Genomic DNA, 20,531 nt, shown 5'->3' with positions numbered 1-20,531 from the left:
GGGATTTTAGCTGGGATGACAATGTTGATCTCCTTAACTCTTCACCTCACAGAGACGAGCAACAACACTGTCTGCTTGAGAAAATGTTCCTCAAAACGGAGCCTAAAAAACATTTCCCTTCCAACTGTGAGCAAGTCAGCCATTTTTTATTGTTCAATAATAACACATTTCTATTATTATGTTGTATCCTGGTGTATTTGCCACTTCCTCTGCAACTGTTTCCCAAAGTTTTCCAATACATCCTAAAGAAAAACATACACAAACATGCCACTGACATCTGCTCTCTGACAGAAAAGAGGTAAAAAAAAAACAATAACTGTGTGTTTTAACAGCTGTCAGCGCACACTGCTCTTCAGAGCTTTTGAAAGGGAAAAGACGGCAGAATAACTATACAGTCTGACAGATCTGTGTGGCCCAATCGAAAAACATGAAAACAAGAATCAATCACGCAGACAGGGTAGGGAGTGAGGAGAAAGAGAGAGCAGGAGAACGAAAAAGAGACAGAGAAAGAGCACCGGCAAATAATTAAAGGCTCAAACCCAGTGGCTGACTGGCAACTACAAAGCCAGAGAGCGACAGGGAGACGCAATGCAAAAATAACTATGCTTGCTAACACAATGCATCTCGGCGCTACTCCTCAGCAGCCGTGTAAATTAGAGAACGAGTCCCTTCCAGGTTTGCCACTGTAACAATATATCCTCGTGACTGACGCTCTGGCGCATTCAGGGAGGACACGGGAGAATCTTTTAACATGTTGACGTGTGCTATAATCTGCGCGCTATATCAACCCGGGCTGAAATCATTTGAAGTTCAGAACGAGTGTGTCGGAACTCCACGGGGAACGACTGGTGGTCGGCGGCCTGGCTTTAAGACTGGGCCGGGGTGGTGGGGGTTAAGCACGGAGCTGCCAGCCCCCCGGTTCCCAGTAAATCAGCGTGGATTTATGGAGACAGGCCCACACGGCTCACGAGCTGGTCACGTCAGGAAGGAAGCCCGTGTAGCTGAGCTCTGTTGTCTTAAGGATTTTTCCCTTTTATTTCAGTTACTCAGGAAGGCAGCTGCGGTCTGCGTTTCAGCTCACGGGGCTGCTGATTGCTCATCCCCTGCCTTTTATTATTTTTTATCTTTCTTTCATCTCTTTCTCCCTAATTCCTTGCCTTCTCTCCTTCTAAGACTACGTCTCATGTCTTATTTATTCTGTGGCTCACACTGAGTTTGGAAACAGGTTACACTATCTCAGTCTCTCTGTTTATCACACACATTTTCCCTGTGGATGAGAAGCAGGGATAGCTGTCCTGGGTCAGGTTCACTGTTCGGCACTGCCGCGCCAATGTGTGGAGGGAAAAGGCAAACAAACAAGCTCCAGATGTAACACGTTCACACTGGGAAATGAACACTCAATACACACATCACATGCTATAGCAGAAAGATTTTATGGTGACCATAATATCAGTCAAGCGCTTCAACAACCATAATGAAATTACCCTTCACAATAGAAACTGCTTTACAATGAACTCTCTTAGAGCTACATATGGCAATTTATCTGTACCTTACTTACCTGTTGAGTAATAAAAATGCCATCTCGATGTAGCTTTTACAACATTTCAAATCCCTCAGTTCTCGCCATCTCAGAGAAGCCAAGCCAATGTTGATTCTCGTTTTATTACAAGCTCTGTCGCATTCTCTTTTTACAAGCAGAAGCTCCGCTGTTCAATGGTGTATTGACTAATTTTTAATAAAAACATTATATATATTAGGGGTGTAATGGTACACCGAATTCACAGTTCAGTACGTACAACAAATCCCCAATGCTAGGTTTCTTTTCATTTATTTTGAACAGACAGTAGTGCAAATTGCAGTTTGTACCACCTAGCGGTATTTAGTCCCCCCAGAAGTAGTTGGTACAGTATAGCCTCCTTTGAAGTATTAAGCACTAAGTAGTAAACAGAATGCACTCTTGCATAGGTAAATATTTTTGTAGGGCTGATAATATTTATATGATATATTTTAAAGTATAGCTAAGTAAACCAACCCCCCCCCCCCCCCCCACACACACACACACACACAAATATGTGTTTATTGTAAATACACTTTATACATTAAAATTCAGAGGTTATAAAGTCAATTGCAGGTCTTGCTGGATTCCATCTCTATTTTTTGTTCTTGTTCTCAGTTTTCCGATGATACTTAACTATAAGGTTGTATTTGTAAAAATGAGTTGACAAAAATTAATTAATTAATTAATTAATTATTTGATCTAAAAATTAACAATTCTTCTACCGCCTTTAATAAGCTTTGTTGATGTGACATTGACTAATGCATTTAAAATCAAAAGTTAAATTTATTAACATTAGTCAATGCACTATGAACTAACATTAATAAACAATTGTATTTTTATGAACTAACATTAAGAAAAAGTAATGAATGCAGTAAAAAAAATATTTTGCTCATTGTTAGTTCAAATAAGCTTGAGCATTAACTAATGTTAGACCTTAAATTGGATATTTTACAAGTTTATTTTATCTTTCTTTCTTGTCTAATTATTGGCCTCTCTCTGCCACACTTGTAGCATCACTGTTCTTTGTAGCATCTGTCCTCATTTTTTAAATGCGCACCCGCTCTCAAATCAATGTTTCAAATCAAGTTTTAGATTCCCCACCTATTCTCCCACCTGCTTATTTTTTTAGGGGGGTGGGGGGGTGGGAGATGTAGTGCGACAGGGAGGCCCACCCGTGGGGGAAATGGCAAGAGTGGGATACAGAAAGAGAGGAAGCACCCTTGATCGAACAGATGAGAGACAAGGGCGGCGAGCTGAGACTGATCCGATAAAAACAGCAGCACGCAGGCTGGGAGGAGCGTGAATGACACCCAACAAGAAACAAGAGAGGAAAGCAGGAGTGTGAGGGAGGAAGAGAGGCAGACTAGAGGAAACTGTGTCCAGTATCTCATCTAGAATTTCCCCTCTGAGGGTGTCTCGTTTGAAAGCACTTTTTAAGACATCCATCGAAGAGCCTTTGAACCAGCAGCTGTACAGGAAGCAGTGATTCAGTGCCGGTCCTTTCGGCTAGATGGATTATAACACCTTCACCCTCAGCTCAGATTAAGCGCAGATAGTGGCTCTCAAGGGCCAATCCAGGTATAATCCAAGTTCCTCAATGGACTGTATTCTGACATTCATACTATCAGATAAGAACAGCTCATTTCTTGCTGAAATGAGAGGGGATTAGGGTGGCGGAAGGGATAGGAAAGCCTCAGCCTCCTCTCTGAGGAGAAAGAACAGAGAGAGAGTTTTAAAATACAATGATTTGGAGAGTAGGAGACAGTTTTGCCTTCTCACTCTCTGCCTCTCTCCTTCTCCTCCTCTCTTTTGAAGCTGAATCTAATTAGATTAAACCTTAGGCCCACCAAGGGCTCTAATGCAATTGAATTTCTAGCAGTGTTGTAGAAGAGACTTAAATTGGGTTCCCCTTTACTGGCTACCATGCTACTGGCTGTCACTTCAGGAGCCCTGTCCTCTCTCTGAGCGTTAAGCCCCAAATCTGCACTGTACTGCAGCCGGCGTGATTTTCAGACTATATATAGATCAAGTACTTTATATATATTAGGGGTGTAACGGTACATGTATTGGTCCCGAACCTTTACAGTATGGATGTCATGGTTCGGTGCAAACAGTTAGATGACAAATACAGTCAGTCACAGGCAATCCACACTCCAATCCAGAAGGGGGCATGCACGGTAATGCAATGCTGTTTCCTAAATGCCACAACAGGAAAAAGACCGGAAGAAGAAGAGATGATCTATGCACCAACCTAAAATAAGAGTTTTATTACACAAAATGCTTTTCAGTAAGTTATTGATAGTAATAACTTAAAGACAAAATTGTCCACATCAATTGAGATAAATCTAATGAAATAATGAAAAATATATATATTTTGGACGATATCCAGGAACAATTAAATTAGAAAAATTATTTTAGTTCAAAAAAAGCAAAAAAAGTTTTCTTTTAGGATTGAGGTTTGGATTTGCCAAAAGTGATTATGGTTAAATAAATATTTAAAAAAAAACAGATTTCCACATTATACAACTATGTGTCTCGTGACATAGAAAGTGTTCTCAAATTAGATTTATTTACAAAAACAATTAGTTATTTTTTTGCTGGTAAACATACTGTGAATGAAAGCTATAAAAAAAGGGTTTTCAGAGCCGTGTGTGTGTGTGTGTGTGTGTGTGTGTGTGTGTGTGTGTGTGTGTGTGTGTGTGTGTGTGTGTGTGTGTGTGTGTGTGTGTGTGTGTGTGTGTGTGTGTGTGTGTGTGTGTGTGTGTGTGTGTGTGTGTGTACCTATGTTTTCACTGGGACTTCTAATGTATTTGAGTAAGAGTGGTCAGGTTGGATTACCACAGTAATACCACTGGGCTTCCGCTCTGCAGAGGTCTTATGAATCTGTGCACACATTTCACATTTCCTCAACTCCAAAACGCACACATACTCACTCATACACACACTCTCTCACCCACGAGAAACCTCCATTTCATTTATGAGTTTTATCTGTGGAATTTATCAGCTCTGTAGAACCGGTAGGACACACTCTCTAAACATTCCCCAGCAGTTTGACTTGTGACACGGGACACGTCTTCTATATTACAGGGATAACATATCACAGCAAAAAATTTATAGGTTGAGCACTGTTACACACAGAAAGTATTTATATAAGTTTTTAACCTCGATGTTTAGGTGGAACTTACAGTATATTACCATGAGTTCCTAATAATTATTCTTAATAATTTCCTAATAATTATTCTTAATAATTTCTTATTGGTTAACAAATGTTTTTTTCCATTAAAAATTGTAATTGTTTTTTCTCCATTATTATAAATGCTTTTCTAATATCACCCTAACTGTTGAACTAACTTAGTTAACTAACTTAGTGTAACCTATTAGATGTTTGAGACCCATCTTAGGGAAGGTAGTTTGTTGCATGCAACAAAACAACCAAAGTTTTCAGACAAATGTGCGGAAGCGGACCGGATCCCTACAGGACAAAAAAAATGCATTTTGGGATCTTAAAGTAGTAGAAGACTCCAAAAGTAGTCGTTATTTAAAAGTGTACAGCTATAACAGTTAGCAGACATTAATAGTGCAGTTCGTTTACAAAAAGAGTGTACTCACAGCGCTCAATGCGATCCTCTGGGCTGGACGAGGTTTCACGGTCCGACAGCAGGCCTGACACGGCGAAGATCTTCTTCCCTGCGTCTTCTACGGCTTTGAGAGCGCTAGGTGAGCTGGAGGGGATCTGAGCACCGCCAAAGTCATACTCTTTCCCTTCTGCGTCAGAGTAGCGCAGGTGCGGGGAGGCATCGGCCTCCAGGCAGCCCTTTAGCCGCTTGGCAGGGGTGAAGGCGGACTGGTATCCCCCTCCAGCTCCATCACGGTCCTCCGGAGGTGAAGCGAAGGGCCGGAAGGCCCCGACGCCACTGTGGTTAAGCATGCTTATTGGCGAGCAGTCCAGATTTGGAGGGGCAAACTGATGATGGAGGTGTAGGAGGGAATGAGGAAAGTCTCTGTTAGGGAAGCCTGGTGGTACGGCACCCTGCCGGTGGTACATGGAGGCGAACGTGTAGGAACCGTTGTTGAAGGGGAGGTGAACGTCTTTCTCCACGGACACCGGCACACCGAATGGACGAGGCTGCTGGCAGGGGATGGAGGCATCGCGGCTGGCCTCTGCCGTTGATGCTAGCACCATTAGCGCTGGGGATGCTAACGGGTTGGGCAGGTAGGAGGAACTCTCCATTTTGAAAGCCGCCCGGTGCAAGTCCATTTTGGAGACTGGGCTGAAGTTGTGCGGAGGGGGAGATAGGGGCGAGAGCAGAGGGGAGTGGGGGAGGGGTGGAGAGAAGAGAGACGTGGTAAACGGTATGGGCAAAATGGTGCAAACTTTTGTCGACGCTCTGGCAGAATCGGGGGGGTTGCTCTTACTGGCGGCTCATCCTCGATGGTCCTCCACCTGCAGAAAGTTGAACAGAGGAGGAATTAAACCACTTAAAAACACTCTGAAACTCTTGCCTACTTTTCCCTTTCTGAAATAGAAAGTTTCCCCCCACAGATCTGAGGTTCAGATCACATATAAGCCTCTTACTCCATCTCCCTGTCTGCGGAGCAGAACGGCGTCTGAGGCAGATAAGAGCCTAGCGCTGATCAGATAAGAGCACGGCCCTGCTCATGTGAACACCCTGGTCCTCTGCCTCCAATGGGATTCTCATACTGATATCGTATCAGCCTGACATCTGCACAGGATATTTGACTGAATGAATAAATTAGCCGCACTTCACCCCTTGACCCCAGCTGCAGCCAAACAGCCCGAGAAGAACCCCTGGAGGATGAGATTCACTGATTGGCAAAAGTGTGAGTGGGTTTAATGAGAAGCATTTTAGCGAATCTGTGTCTATTTGTGTGCGTGTGCATCTGTCCATCATCGCCAATCCCTTGAGGGTGAACAGAAAGTGATCTATTAGAAGTTAAACGGACATTTAACTTACATGAAATTTATAAATGACTGTACTGCTCAAACTGCTCGCTTCATTACAAATCAAAATGACCTTGTTTAACATATTTGGAATCCTTTATTTTTATCATCAACCATCATTAAAAAGGGTCAAAAGTGAATATTTACATAAAAGTGACACGTACCACTGTTCAAAAGTTTGGGGTTTTAAATAAAAAGATTTCATTTAAAGAAAAGAATACTTTTATTCAGTAAGGATGCATTATATTGATCAAAATCAACGGTAAAAACATATAATGGTACAAAAGTTTTCTATTTCAAATAAATGCTGTGCATTTGAACTTTCTTTTCTCATCAAAGAATCCTGGAAAAAATCTCCAAAGAAAATTTTTCAGAAAAATATCATCAACAGTAATGATAATATGAAATGTACTAAATCAGCAGAATGATTTCTGAAGAATCATGTGACACTGACGTTTGGAGCAATGGCTGCTGAAAATTCGGCTTTTCCATCACGGGAATAAATTACGTTTTAAAATATATTCAAATAGAAAACAGTTATTTTAAATTGTAATAATATTCTACAGTATAACGGTTTTTATTGTATTTTGATCAAATACATGCAACTTTTGTATGTTGTGACTTTGTGAGATGTCATGCTTGTATGGAAAAAAGAATTTAATCCATGTATCTGGAGAACAGGTCCTCTTATTCAGAGTAATTCAAATAGATGGGCCTTTAGACTTGTGTCACGGCGAGGCGTTTTCAAATGCCACACAGAATATCAGACTGCATCAAAGAAACTCCAGGGGAATTTATCAGGGCATTTTTACAGATATCAGCTGTCCAGAACACTCATTCGAATCAATTTTAAAACTCGATCTGCACACACACACTCTGCGGCCCAGTAAAAAGAGCTTTACATTATCACATACATGGCAGGGGAATGTGTGCAGTTTCCTGTCTGTAGAAAATGGGTTACACTACACCGCTTGATGCTGGCGACAAGCCCAAGAATCGCATTACCTTCTGTCTTCTTACTCGGCCTAGCTGGGAAAATAGCACCTTGAAAATGTACCAATATCGAAAGCCCCCTCTTTTTTTCCCACTCTCACACTCATCAGGGCCTCGTCTCTGTATCGAATCTCTCCCCTCGGATAACCTCTAAAAAATGAGTGCGGGTGGGTGTTGATAGCAAGGTAATACAGTGATAAGTACCTGGATATTTCAATTTTATTATCATTACCATCAGCGCAGTCAGGCAGTGTGAAACTGACAATCCAATAAAAGGACACAGGATATCCCCCCAATGGCGCACGAGAGAGAGAGAGAGAAAAAGAGGGGGCATAACTAGGCTGAGTGTTGTACAGATCTGCTAATAATTTCTGTGGCTGCGGCCGGTCTGACTGGTGCCCCAGCGACACACACGCACAAAAGCATGCACTAACTGAGAGCCCAGTGTCCCAGAGCAACCAAAGAGAGCAGTGAGTCAGCCTGACACACACTGACACGCCAAAGAGTGCGAATGAGCAATTTGCAGGACCGCAATCACCACCACAAGTCTTGTCACACTTTTTTTCCTTCGTCTATCAATCATTGCAAGGAAAATCCAAGATTCATGAAACCATCTTAAATTATCCAAAATAAAAATCCATTAAGTGCTCAACATTGAAATTCATCTCCGTATCAGAAAAATTCTTAGAAAATAGACTTGAATGGCAAAGTAAAAAAGCCGGTGTTGACATAAAATAACAAAAGAGACAACGTTTTTTTAAAAATAAATGCATTATTAGTTTTTATTTAAATTGTATTATTATTAATAAAAATACATTATTATAACTACAATAAAAAAATAATTTCTGTGGAAACTGGCATTTAAATTTCATTATGATATATTTGTCACAAGTTAAAATTGAGATTGATTATCAGGGAAAAAATAAATCTGTCATTGAATCAAGAATCTAGCATTGCATTTCCTTTTCAAATTACATTGTTATGATATTGCAGTGTCAGTTGTAGTGATGAGCTGCGTGTTCTCTCTCAGAAAGTTAGTGATGTGAGGAAACAGAAAGGGTACAACAAAGACAAATAAGAAGTTGTCAACGACACATTTTCTGGGCGCAGCTTTGGGAAGCCGTGCAAATGAATCCAATTTCATCGAAAACAAACGACTGTCAAATTTGACTGCTGAGAGAAAATGCAAAAGTTTTGGCGGAGGGTGTCACTCAAACCGCAGCTCCTGCTCCTCTGCCTGTCCGTCAGTATATTTAGAGATTGTTGACAACCGTGAAAGTGCCACTCTTACATTTTATTACAGGACAGGGCAGACACTGTCATTCAATACCCTCAGAAAAAACACACACTCAAACCCACACATCTCTAACTGTCTGAGCTAGACACCATGTGAGAAGACAAAAATGGCAACAGTTATAAGAATGCGGATGACGAATGGATTTCATGCTAATTGCTGCTCCAAATTAAGCCATGCCAACGATTTCTCACGCTTTTTTAACTTTCACTGAAATGCTTCCAGCGCTGTCAAAAAACATGATGCGGTGTGAAGGCTGTTATGTGTGCAGCTGCTAAAATGGAGAGCCCTCAAACATCGTCGCAGGAAATGACACTGCCGCAGCATGGAGCACATTTGAACTTCTTTGGTCTTGAAAACTTCCCAAATGCCTTTGTCTGAAGGGTCTTAGCAGCACTCCAACTCATTACGTTTTCTAATCACCCTAGAGGGTAAACTTATGTTTATCCACAACCGTCTTCTTAAGTATCCATTTGAAATGGCTGCCGTCACCGACACAAACACGGCAATCCAGCCTCACGTCAGCTTGTCAATCAGGGAAGTGGTGTTAAATATTTGCAGTGCCGTGTGTATCACTCAGGCTGCACTTGCTCAGCAGAGGGCGGCTCACTTAGTATTCCGTAAGGAAACGCTTTTGGACCGTAGGACAGTCGATATTATTGAAAATACAGTCATTCACTGTCGGCTGGCCTGCAACTTAGGACCACAAAGATAATGTGTCCTCCTGAATTTGAATCAAAGCCCTCGCGATATGAAATCTTCCACTGAACAATTCAATAACGTGTAGCAGCTTCAGTATGTGACATAAAAAAGGAACGCCTGCATTCTGAAGACGTGAAAGTGAGATTTAATGACAGAGTGAGAAGGCAGTGAAGGATAATGACACTTGGACATACAGCTAACTAAATCAATAATGATAGTACAAGCTGTGCCTCAACACTCCAGTTCACTATCAACAAATAAATTCCCCACAGTGTATGACACACAATAAAACCTAGCAATAAATACTGGTAATCAATCACTGCTTTATTGGATCTTATCGCCTGCATAAGCATACCGAGGGCCTGCCTCTAAACTTTCGCAACTTTCTTTCTCTCCACCAGACAAAATTTGCTTGATTTACTCTCACTGTAAAAAACGTGCACTCGGTATGAGCTGTCAGAATAAGTGAGGATTTGCTTTTCAAATAAAGCTTTGCGGCGGGAACCAGGGAACATTGATTCATTGTGAACAAAATGATTTTCAAAGTTTCCTGTCCTGCCTGCCCTATTCATTTCAGGGGCTGATGGACTGTTTGTTTCATCCCACCCACCTGAGCCAACTAATTCCTCACTAAGCCCAGATTATTTGCAAGGTGTCTGGATCCTCTCTGCTCAGAGCCAGGACCGGACTGCAAAGAAGCCAAGCCGACCCCATCCCACACACCCACCCACCTCCTTTACAGCTGTCCACTGCTGCCCACCACTGTGTACTGAGACAGACAGAGCAAGAGAGAGAGAGAGAAACGCTTTTGATTTTGCCTCCTTTGAGCACACTGTTTGCCAACCAGAGGTTTGTCAATAATAGATAACGAAGCACAATGCAAGAGCAGTCTCCCACTAAACCGCCTGAACTTGTTGGCCAGCCTAACACAAGAATAATTTAACTATCACGGTTGGCCTCTTATTCCAAGTTCAGTTCCACAACATTTTCCACCGAGCAAGAAAACAGAATGAATTTCATGCTTATCCTTCTACAACTTTGTGCATAAAAAAACAAAACAACATGAATTGGATCCCTGTATAACTCATATACAGGGCATTTATATATAGGCCTACGTGTCGTGTGTGTATATATATAAATGTAAACTGGTGGGACGAATTGTTTCTCACTACTGTTTAGTGGGAAAATAATAAGCAACATTCGGACAAGCAGAGAGAGATATAGGACTCTTAATGATCCAGCCAAATGCACTGGTAATGCCTTGTGTGAGAGGGTGTGAAATAGCACTAAACTCACATCTAAATAATAGACAGGCAGGTAAATCAAAAAAGAACACATTATAAAAAAGCTAGCATTGACTGTCAATGAATCTTCAGTTAGCTCAACATTTTGTCTCTAACAGAAATGTCCATGGCATAATGCTTTTAAATGCAGTTTTGTCTTAATTCACACAGGACTTTCAATATTTTTTGTTATTTGTTTAACTATTATATAAAAAATATCTTAGAAAATCTGTATACTGCATGCACTTAAAAATAAAGAGTACACGCAGCCAACGCCCCATTTAATGTCACTGCAATGACTGATACAGTTCTTCATAAGTTCAATGCGCGTCAAATTATAATAATTAAATTAGCGTTAATATAGTAGTAAACTATTTAATTTAAGGATTAAAAATGAATTAAAAAAAACATTTATATACATTTACAGACGCTATAAGCTTTGATAATAAAAGCTATCACAAGCAGTTCAACCCCAAAAGATATAAATCACAACAATAAACTAAAATTTTACTCTTAATAATAAGAAAGAAACTATTATTAGTTACTAGTTAGTATAGTAGACAGGAAAGTAAAAGAGGACGAAAACGATCCTCAGTGTTAAAGAAAAACTCCCGAGTACAAGCAGATTTTATTCAAAGGCATTGCTGCGGTTGGGGCGCTTTTACCTAACAAACAAAGTATCTCACTCACCATAAAATTTCAAATGTTCCGCCTCGGGACTAAATAAAAAGGTACATGAATAGGCGTGTCGGCACGCTTCAAAACATAATGGAAGGGGACATGGTGAAGTTAGGCAATCCAAGGACTAGGCTACACCTGATTATTTTCATCTTTATACAACCGTCCAAACACTTGTCACGCACGCGCATCTTAAATATTTCTCCAATTCAAAAGAATCCTTTAAGGACCACGACCTTTCCCTGTGCTCAAACTGTGGTATTATTTGTAGATTATTTTAATTACCATATCATGCCACCATCTGCATGACAAATGAGCTTTCGGTGAAGTGTTTATTAGCACGTGAAAACATAAACATGCACGAGGGCGGGTGGGTAGGCTACCAGTTAACGGGGTTAATTCTAGTTTAATTCGTTGGGAAACATCACGCTTGTCGATAACATGAACTAGACAAAAGGCCAATCAAGCCGGTGCATTTGAGAAATGTGTACTTTCAGTGCACGGGGACGGAGGGATTTTTCTTTTGAATCCAGACCTGAAAGACTTTTCCAGTCATATATTATTGCAAGTTAGAGCCGCAGAACTTCTTGCTGTCTCCATCCTCGCTGTCTGAGGGGAAAGATGCTCTCTTCTCCTCCTGATTGTTAACAAGAATGAAAACGTTTAATTGCACGTGCTCTATTTTAATTCTACAAATCCAGATTAAAACAACTCTGGTCATTGATCCGGCTACTGGAATCGACATTAATTTTAGTTCACTTCTCACTTTGCACGGGGATCAATGAGAAGCAATAACAACTGACATCGGCACTGAAAAGGACAGAGCAGAAAACGCAGGGCTGAAAATCGAAACGCTGACGAATAAATCATCTGCTACTTTTCTTCCATCCTCTACTCGTGTCTTGTCTCATTGGGACTCAAATCGAGCTCATGTCAAATAATTCTGGGGGAAAAAAATAAATTTACACGTTTATGGGATTGACAACTTTAAATCAGACTGAATTATAGAATTGCGCTGTTCAAGTTTTAGATACAAGAGCGCAACAGGGTGCCGTGATTTAATTTGTTTTTATTAGACTAATAATTCTGATAAAACGAATGAAAACCATGAGAGTAAAATTTAGAACTTTTAAGAAATGGAAATGATTATATTGATGTTTTGCATAACCCCATGCATAGGAATGAATTGTTAATAAATTAAATGAACAATAAATACAATAGGCTATAGTAGATTCCACAAATTCTGTATCTCACAATCAAAACTTGTATTTATCATATAGCCTAATCTAATTTAACAAATATCAATTAACACATTTATCTTAGAAGACACAAAGGGTATTTCCGATTTTTTTAGATTCAAAAACATAAACTTGATGTTATTATTTAAATAGCCTAAGTAACCATTAAACATTGACCAATGAAATAGTAAGTGTATTAATAAAGATTTATGACTAAAAATCTAAAATTAAATATCGAGCAAATTAAGCGTGTAATCGTGAAAAATGATTCGCCCCGTCTGAATCAAAGCGCGTAAATAGCCTACAGCGCGTTCCTGTCCTGTAGAACAATTTCTAAATAAAGATAAACAACGAACAAAGCATTTAATAATGTGCATTTGGAAGTGCTACATATTGTTTTTTTTTTGTTATTGTATGAGATATAAAATTCAGAGTTATAATTAATAATTTGAGTCAATAGACCTACAATATATTCACAGTTGTAAAGTGCAAAATAGTTTCATGTTTACTGCACAGGGCCGTTAAATAATACCGGAATAAAATAATGAGTTAATAAACTCCCTCTTACAAATGAAAATTCAAAATTCACAAATGAAAGATGTTAAATTAATGAGGCTATTTACTTAATACCGAATGCATTCTGTCAGCCAAAATATAAATAATTGATGTGAGTGTAAAGATAGACATTTCGATGTGTAGCTCTAGCCTAACACAGACTGAAAATATGAAATAAATCAATGAATGTAAACATACTTTTATGCAAAAATACTCGTTTAAATTGCAGAATCGAAGACAAGTATTTAATCGCCTATGCTTATTTTTCTCTTTAATATTTATTTGTTTGTTGTTACTGTTGTTAAAAAAAGACTAAGAATAATGCGTTGTTGGAATTATTCAAATTATTGCAAACTGTAGGCTAAATAATAATAAAAAATCTGAGTATAAGCAACACGACAATGTTTTTAAAACATTGTGGAGATTAAATGTTAAAGATGCGAGAATCAGTCTATGAGCTTTGCCTATAGAATCTTCCTTATAAATTCTATTACCAACTCATATGCACAGCGGAAACACTCCCGTAGCCTATGTGTTGTGTAAATTGTAATGACCCATAGTAAACAGGTGTTTCCTTGCACCTTGTTTCCTTACTGCACGGATTGTATCTTTCCTCTCTATAAGTGCTATCCGCTAATTGCTCCGAGTAGGACTATGGTTTTCTTAACAACCATGGTTGAGATTAACTTAAAAGTAAACATTTCTTTATCAATTACCACATGTGCACGAAAACAGGCGAAAAATAACGAGTGGCCAACAGTCTATTGTGGCTTGAGAACAAAATATAAATTATCCGCAACATTGGTCTCGAGCACATTAATTCCCGCTCTGATTACAGACTATAAATGGAGAGGACTATAAATGGAATTGTAAAATCTCCACTCACAGGAGCAGTTCTCACCTCCACTACAAATTAGTTGGGAGCGTACTGAAGCAACTGGGTTTAAAGCCGGTCTGCACTGATAACGTTTAGTTATTAAAGGTTGACCCACTAAACATCACACACGATCTTAGACTCGTGGGTGGCCGCAGACACGCGCACATCATCACGGGTATCAGTATAACAAGTTCCCTTTCAGTTCCATCATCCAAAAACACCAGTATTTCAATGACTTCCCTAATTTCCCACGACTCTAGACAGCACTTGTGCCATTCTTAAATGTGTGTTTATGTTTACCGGCATCTATGATACGTACGCCTTGTTAAACAAGATTGTTTAAGGCCATATGATTTATTTGATGATAATAATACGATAATAAATATTTTAACAGTAATACGTGTTTATCACATTTTTAGATAAATGGCTATGGCATTCAAGTCAGTTAATCAGAGGTCAAATCTACAATTTCAGCAAACGAACTGATGTTAAAGCCAAAGAAAAGTGAACAGCTGAAATGTTTTTAGGAGTTCAGTAACTTCCATACAACGAAGGTGCTCCATAAAAAAAGTCACTAAAATAATTGCCGCAATCAAGCCATTACGCGCGAGCGAAACATTGTATCTGATAGATCTGTTGATATGGAATAATAAAGTTGCGCATCATCGCCTTAACTCAATTTCCACACAACAAAAAGCAAACAACAACAATAACAAATGCAATACTATCATGGAGCTAGAGACAGCCAAGTTAGGGTGCGTTAAATCTGAACCGAAGACACTCATTAAGCAGTCAGATAAAACTATATTTCTTCACAGAAACATTAAGACGTCAAGACATTTGGAGCACTTACGTTGTTTAAAAAATCCTTTGGAAGGTTTAACTGTCCTTTTATCCCCACAACCGAAACTTTTCGAAACAGGCGAGCGAAGATCAATGCGAAGCATGAGAAGCAAAGTAGAGTCGAACCTCGAGAAAAGAACGTGCGACAGTCGCGGCGCGTGAGACAGTTCCCGGGTCGCGTCGTTTGTTGAGAGTTGTATCGGTTACATGTACCGATGAGAACGAGTCTTCGTTTAGTGGCAAAGTAGAGACGATAGGCAGAGATTTGCTCAGAGGTGGAAACCAAGTGTTGGAGGTGCAGTGCTGCCGCTCAGCGCCAGGTTCGCTCATTGACTGACATTCATTCTCTCCTCCTCGCGCGCTGAGGACCCTGACCCCCCTTCTCCACGCTCCCGTGGGGGATCTCATGGGCTGTTTTGTGAGCACGGAATGAATTATCGTCTCTCTTCACTATTTAGAAGAACTGGGAAATGAAGTCCACCGAAAAACAAAGAATGTTTCAACAATGCGCGAGGTCTATACAGAAATAGGTAAGTGTGCTGGCTGGGTTGCTCGCGAGTTTATCTTTAGCTATTTGTATTCCATACAACTCGAATATGGATGTTTTACGTGTTGTAAAAGGTAATTCTAGTCTACCTGTTGCTTATTTTTTGCACATACCTGCTACTGAAGTCGAATAAGTGCCATGAATGCGTCTTGAACACTTGTCAATCTGAGGGGAAAACCCGGAAAACGTACGTTTTATTCATTCGTGTTTTTTAAAAAAAATGTTAAACAAACTGTAAAACGATATATATACGCGCCATTATCTAATTTCTGCAGCTTTACTTAAATTAAATTACAGTTTATGAGTAAACACGTTCCAACAGCACGCAGAAATCCACCTGCTGGACGGAGCTGGAATTACACATTGCTTCAGCCTCAAACACAACGTTAATATGAAGCGCAAGTTTACAAATGTCAATAAATACATGTCTTGCTTTGTAAATAATGGGGTATTTTAATGAATTCTTTCTTCTAAGAGAAGTCCGTACAACAAGTTAGTTGTGTTTGTTCCCAAGCCGGAGTAATGGGAGGGAGTGCAATGTTAGGGTGATGGGAGGGCAGTAGCCATACATATGTGCATTACTGCATTACATTAGCACTCTCTTGTATTGCTAATGACCTCCGTTAAAGCATCAGTGAAACAGAGGAGGAAAAAGCCCATCCATGTCCAAGGTCCCTTTCCATTCAAAATCAAATTTCAGGCCTCAGTCTCTTAACATGTCTCTAAATGGACTGGTGTGGATTGGTGAAGTGCTTTGATGACAGCTCTTTTTACCAGGCTTAAGCACAAATCCTCTCCTCCATTTCCAGAGCCCCCTGATTCGATTGAAATTATTTTACATTCTCTCCAGACTGTATCAAATAACAAAACATATTACTATGACTTGATTGAATCCATTACAAGGAAAGCTGGGACATTTATAAATCTACACTTCAGTCGATATAAAAGTTGAGGCAGCCAGAGAGCTTCATCCGAGTGTAAACGATCTGCTTTGTCTTTATGATAGAGAGACATCCTACTTTGATTTCAAGTTGAATGCAGAAAATCTCAGAAGTAGATGAAAGATAGTAACAGTTAAAAGTGTTTTTGTTTGGCCTGAAAACTGCTCTTTTTATTCTTTTCAGGTCTCATTTGTCATTCTTGCCACGTCCATGTGAACGCAGAAGAGGAGTAAAAATCATCACCACTCGAAGGGAAGTTAAACATCACACATTCATTTACGCTGAGTGATTTTGACTTCTAAGATGTCCCTTTCATGCAGAGCACAGTGATAATTGAGGGACCTGTGTTGAGGCAGAATGGCCACTGTTTAACAGAGACATCTCTTCAGCACACCCGTCAGATCTTAATTATTACCTTTACAACTGTGGTTGCAGTGAAACGTGTACCAGAGGACCTATAGCGAGATGTCCCGCACAATGGAGCCTCAGCACAGATTCCTCATTAGCATATGTCAGCCATGTGCTTCAGATGGCTATTCATTTCTGTCACTTAGCACTTGGAAGTGCTCATGCTAAGAGCTGGTAAATTAAATGCTGTATTGCTGCACTATAACCTAAGATTACGGCGTTGTCACTGAGCCTGTCTCTGCTAGTAGATTACTTTTTAAAAATAAATTAATTAAAAAAACAGACAGGACAAAAAAAAAATTTAATGGACAAGCAAAACGGTACTGCTGTAGAAATGATTGACAGTTACAATATGAATGAAAACCAATCAGAACTAGGAGATCACTTTTCTTTTCACCTAATGGTGTAGGTATAGTTCAGACAAAAAATTAAAATTCTGTCATTTACTAGCCCTCATGTTGTTCCAAACCTGTATGACTTTCTTTCTTCTGTGGAACACAAAAGAAGATATTTTAAAGAACGCTGAGGAGCAGTGTTTTTTGTTTTGTTTTTTACTTTCATTGTACAAACAAAAAAACACATTTTTAAAATACCCTTTTTTATTTTCATTTTGGGTGAACTAACCCTTTATACACTTTTTAGTAGACACGAGTATAGATCGGATTCGTAAATGAGATGGAATGATCCCTGTATCCATCTTGGAGCCTAAAAAGAAAAACAAGACAAATATAGAAATGGCAGATAAGTATGTCACAGTGAGATTCCTGCAAAAAACAATCATTAAATTCCTCTTTCCCTTTTTTTCTCAACCTCTTCCTGTACTCTAGGTGTCATGAAGATGACTCACCCCAGCACGGAAGCTGATCCGGGCCGCTTGCCTTTTTTTAAAACCAGAATTACACAAGGCCTCTCTTCTTATCTAAATCCAAACCCGAGGTCACCCATCACTCTGCATGGATCTATTGCGACATCTCTATATACACATGCACAAATACAGACAAAAGAACAGAGAGTGTGAAAGACAGAGGGAGAGAGCGAGCGCGTAAGCATTCATACTGTAGACAGTGCTACATGATCAAAGGCGACGGGGAGAGAACGGGAAACGAGAGCTCTAAAAATGGTTTCGCAGCTGATTCTGTGAGTCCTGGCAGTCACTCTCTCCAAATACAAGCACGCACACACACACACACACACGCATGCTCAGCGCTTTCATATTTAACTAAAGGCAGGGCCCGGCGTGTGTCACACTCCAACAGGGGGACACGACTTTCGCTCGTTTGAGGAGCGGAGGCTTTGTTTCCTCTTGGTGGTGTGGCACAGAGTACCTGGGGGGGATTGTTTCTCTTCTCTCTTAACAGGAAACAGCATCAGGAATGAAGGGAAAGTGAGAGGGGGACCCGACTGCTATCAAGTTTCTCCCAGACTCCATTTCAGAATATGGTGCTATAACTCCCCTACATAAAATCAATGATTTGTTTAATTTAGACAGAGCTCGTAAATGTGCTAATTTCAGGGACAGCCAACAAATCTAGAGGGCCTTGTTATCCCATTTGCTGCTCCATTAGTTGGGAAATGATACAGCCCAGCGTTGTTAAGAAACTGAACGTTCGGTCTTACCATTCAAAAAAGGAAACAAGTGACAATGCTGTAATTATCAATGAAAAAACTAAATTCATATTCATATTACATATTCACAATTTTACATCAGATGATCTTTTATTTAAAATTGACAGCAAGTACAATTATAACCATACAGGCCTGACCGAGACCTTTATAATACTGTTTTCCAGAGTTGTTTTTTCTTTAATTTGTATTATCTTAAAATTGTTCAACTATTTATGGTAAAAGGCTAATTTCAAAAATGTATAGGTAAAATTTATTTGACTAAGATAAAAGTTATTATAAAATTATTATATTTTATGTTAAATTATTACGTTATATATTATTTATTTTGTTATTACATTTTATTATATAATGTCATATAAAACTATTAAATAAATATATACCTGAGACATATATATATATATATATATATATATATATATATATATGTCTAAAAAATGTATATAATATAATGAAAGGGTCTGAAGGGATCCAGTGAGTCTATTCATAGCTTGAGTTATAATCTTAAGCACTCCATGTTCCTGTACGGGTAACAATATTTTATCAGGGGCGTTATCTCCCTCTCTCTCTCTCTCTCTCTCTCTCTCTCTCTCTCTCTCTCTCTCTCTCTCCCTCTCCCTCTCCCTCTCTCTCTCCCTCTCTCTCTCTCTCTCTCGCTTTCTCTCTCTCTCTCTCGCTTTCTCTCTCTCTCTCTCCCTCTCTCTCTCTCTCTCTCTCCCTCTCCCTCACTCTCTCCCTCTCCCTCCCTCTCTCTCTCTCTCTCTCTCTCTCTCTCTCTCTCTCTCTCTCTCTCTCTCACACACACACTCCAGCTCTATTCTCAGTGCCAGGCATCAACACTCATTTGTCTGACTGGGACTCAGCAATTACGGGCCACACAAGCAAATGCCACGCATGACCTGAAGCGCAAAGCCACTGACAAACAAGCAGAGACAAATCAAGGGGTGATTTAAAAGCATAGCGCTAAAATCTCAATATTTGGCCATTCAGATTTAGCAGCTTGCCCAGACAGGGCCATAAATTCACCCTTCCATAAATAATTAATATGACAGTGTGATGTAAATCTGAGTCAACCCTGTTGGTTATGGAATGAAGTTTACTGTCATTATCATCATTCTGTGCGGTTGCCTAAAATTTGAAATATAATTTATTTAATGTGATAAACACACATAATTACAAAAGCAAAAAAAAAAAAAAACGAATTCAACCCAAACTCACATAATCCAAAAGCAAAAACGGGGGCTTTATCTGATGAGATGCTTCTTCGGTTTGCCTTCACTTTGCATTTAGATTATCAGCTTCCACTTTAGATGGTCGTTTATGGTGGCGCCCCAGTGCCAACAACACAAGTATGCCTGACCACACCTTCTAACAGTATTCTGGGATATACTACCGTTGCCCATAGAAAGACATTTAAATCAACTCTGGCATGGGACATGCTGTCTGGATCTTAGCTCTTCTGCAGACCGTGCACAGTAAATCAAGTGAGGCTAATATGAATCAAATCAAGACAATATATTACACTAATTGCCTTATCAGATGGCTGTCTCGAATGCTTTAAGGTTCCTTGCACAGGGTGTTGAGGCTATATTCATACACAGGGCTGTCCTTGAATAACTCAAAGGAAACTCTTTCAATAACAGTCTGCTAGAATAAGTCGAATAAAAGTGGCCAGTACGTCATCGAATAGTGGAATTCCAGCCCTCTTATATCTCTCTTAACAACATCCAAGAGTGGAATAAGGGTCTTTGTGTTTGTGTGTGTTGTATGCGTATATGTTGCATCGGCTCCGGTGGTTTCCTCTAGGATTATAAGTGTGCCCTGAGCGAGGGAGATTGGTCAAATGCATGCCGAGCTGCCACCTCTGACTGTGAGCATGATTCAATGTGATGTCCACTTTGTGTCCCTTTATTTGCCTCTGAAAGGAAAAGCTTGTCTTTTATGTCTGCCAAGCGGCCCTTTCCAACCCTGCACAGCTAATCATACATCCTGTCAACACAACTGTTTTGCACTAAACCCTGTTGTTCT

General features: G+C 39.8%; 1 protein-coding gene across 11 annotated transcripts in view; it reads right to left on the bottom strand.

The window, feature by feature from the left end:
- Positions 1-20,531, bottom strand: part of rnf220a (ring finger protein 220a) — a 246,789-nt gene that overhangs the window by 115,228 nt on the left and 111,030 nt on the right. For 5 of the 11 annotated variants that reach the window (XM_077231173.1, XM_077231156.1, XM_077231164.1 and 2 more), the window contains one exon: positions 5,168-6,002. In XM_077231173.1, the coding sequence (XP_077087288.1) occupies positions 5,168-5,816 (649 nt within the window). In that variant the 5' untranslated portion in view covers positions 5,817-6,002. Of the gene's footprint in view, positions 1-5,167; positions 6,003-14,994; positions 15,320-20,531 lie in introns of those variants that run through there. The other 6 variants (XM_077231188.1, XM_077231206.1, XM_077231225.1 and 3 more) reach the window with 3 other exon arrangements.

This window comes from Siphateles boraxobius, unplaced genomic scaffold, assembly GCF_051911475.1.
Source record: "Siphateles boraxobius isolate OS27281-9 unplaced genomic scaffold, OSU_SipBor_1 1, whole genome shotgun sequence".
Taxonomy (NCBI): Eukaryota; Metazoa; Chordata; class Actinopteri; order Cypriniformes; family Leuciscidae; genus Siphateles; species Siphateles boraxobius.
This window is presented reverse-complemented; position numbering and strand designations above follow the sequence as displayed.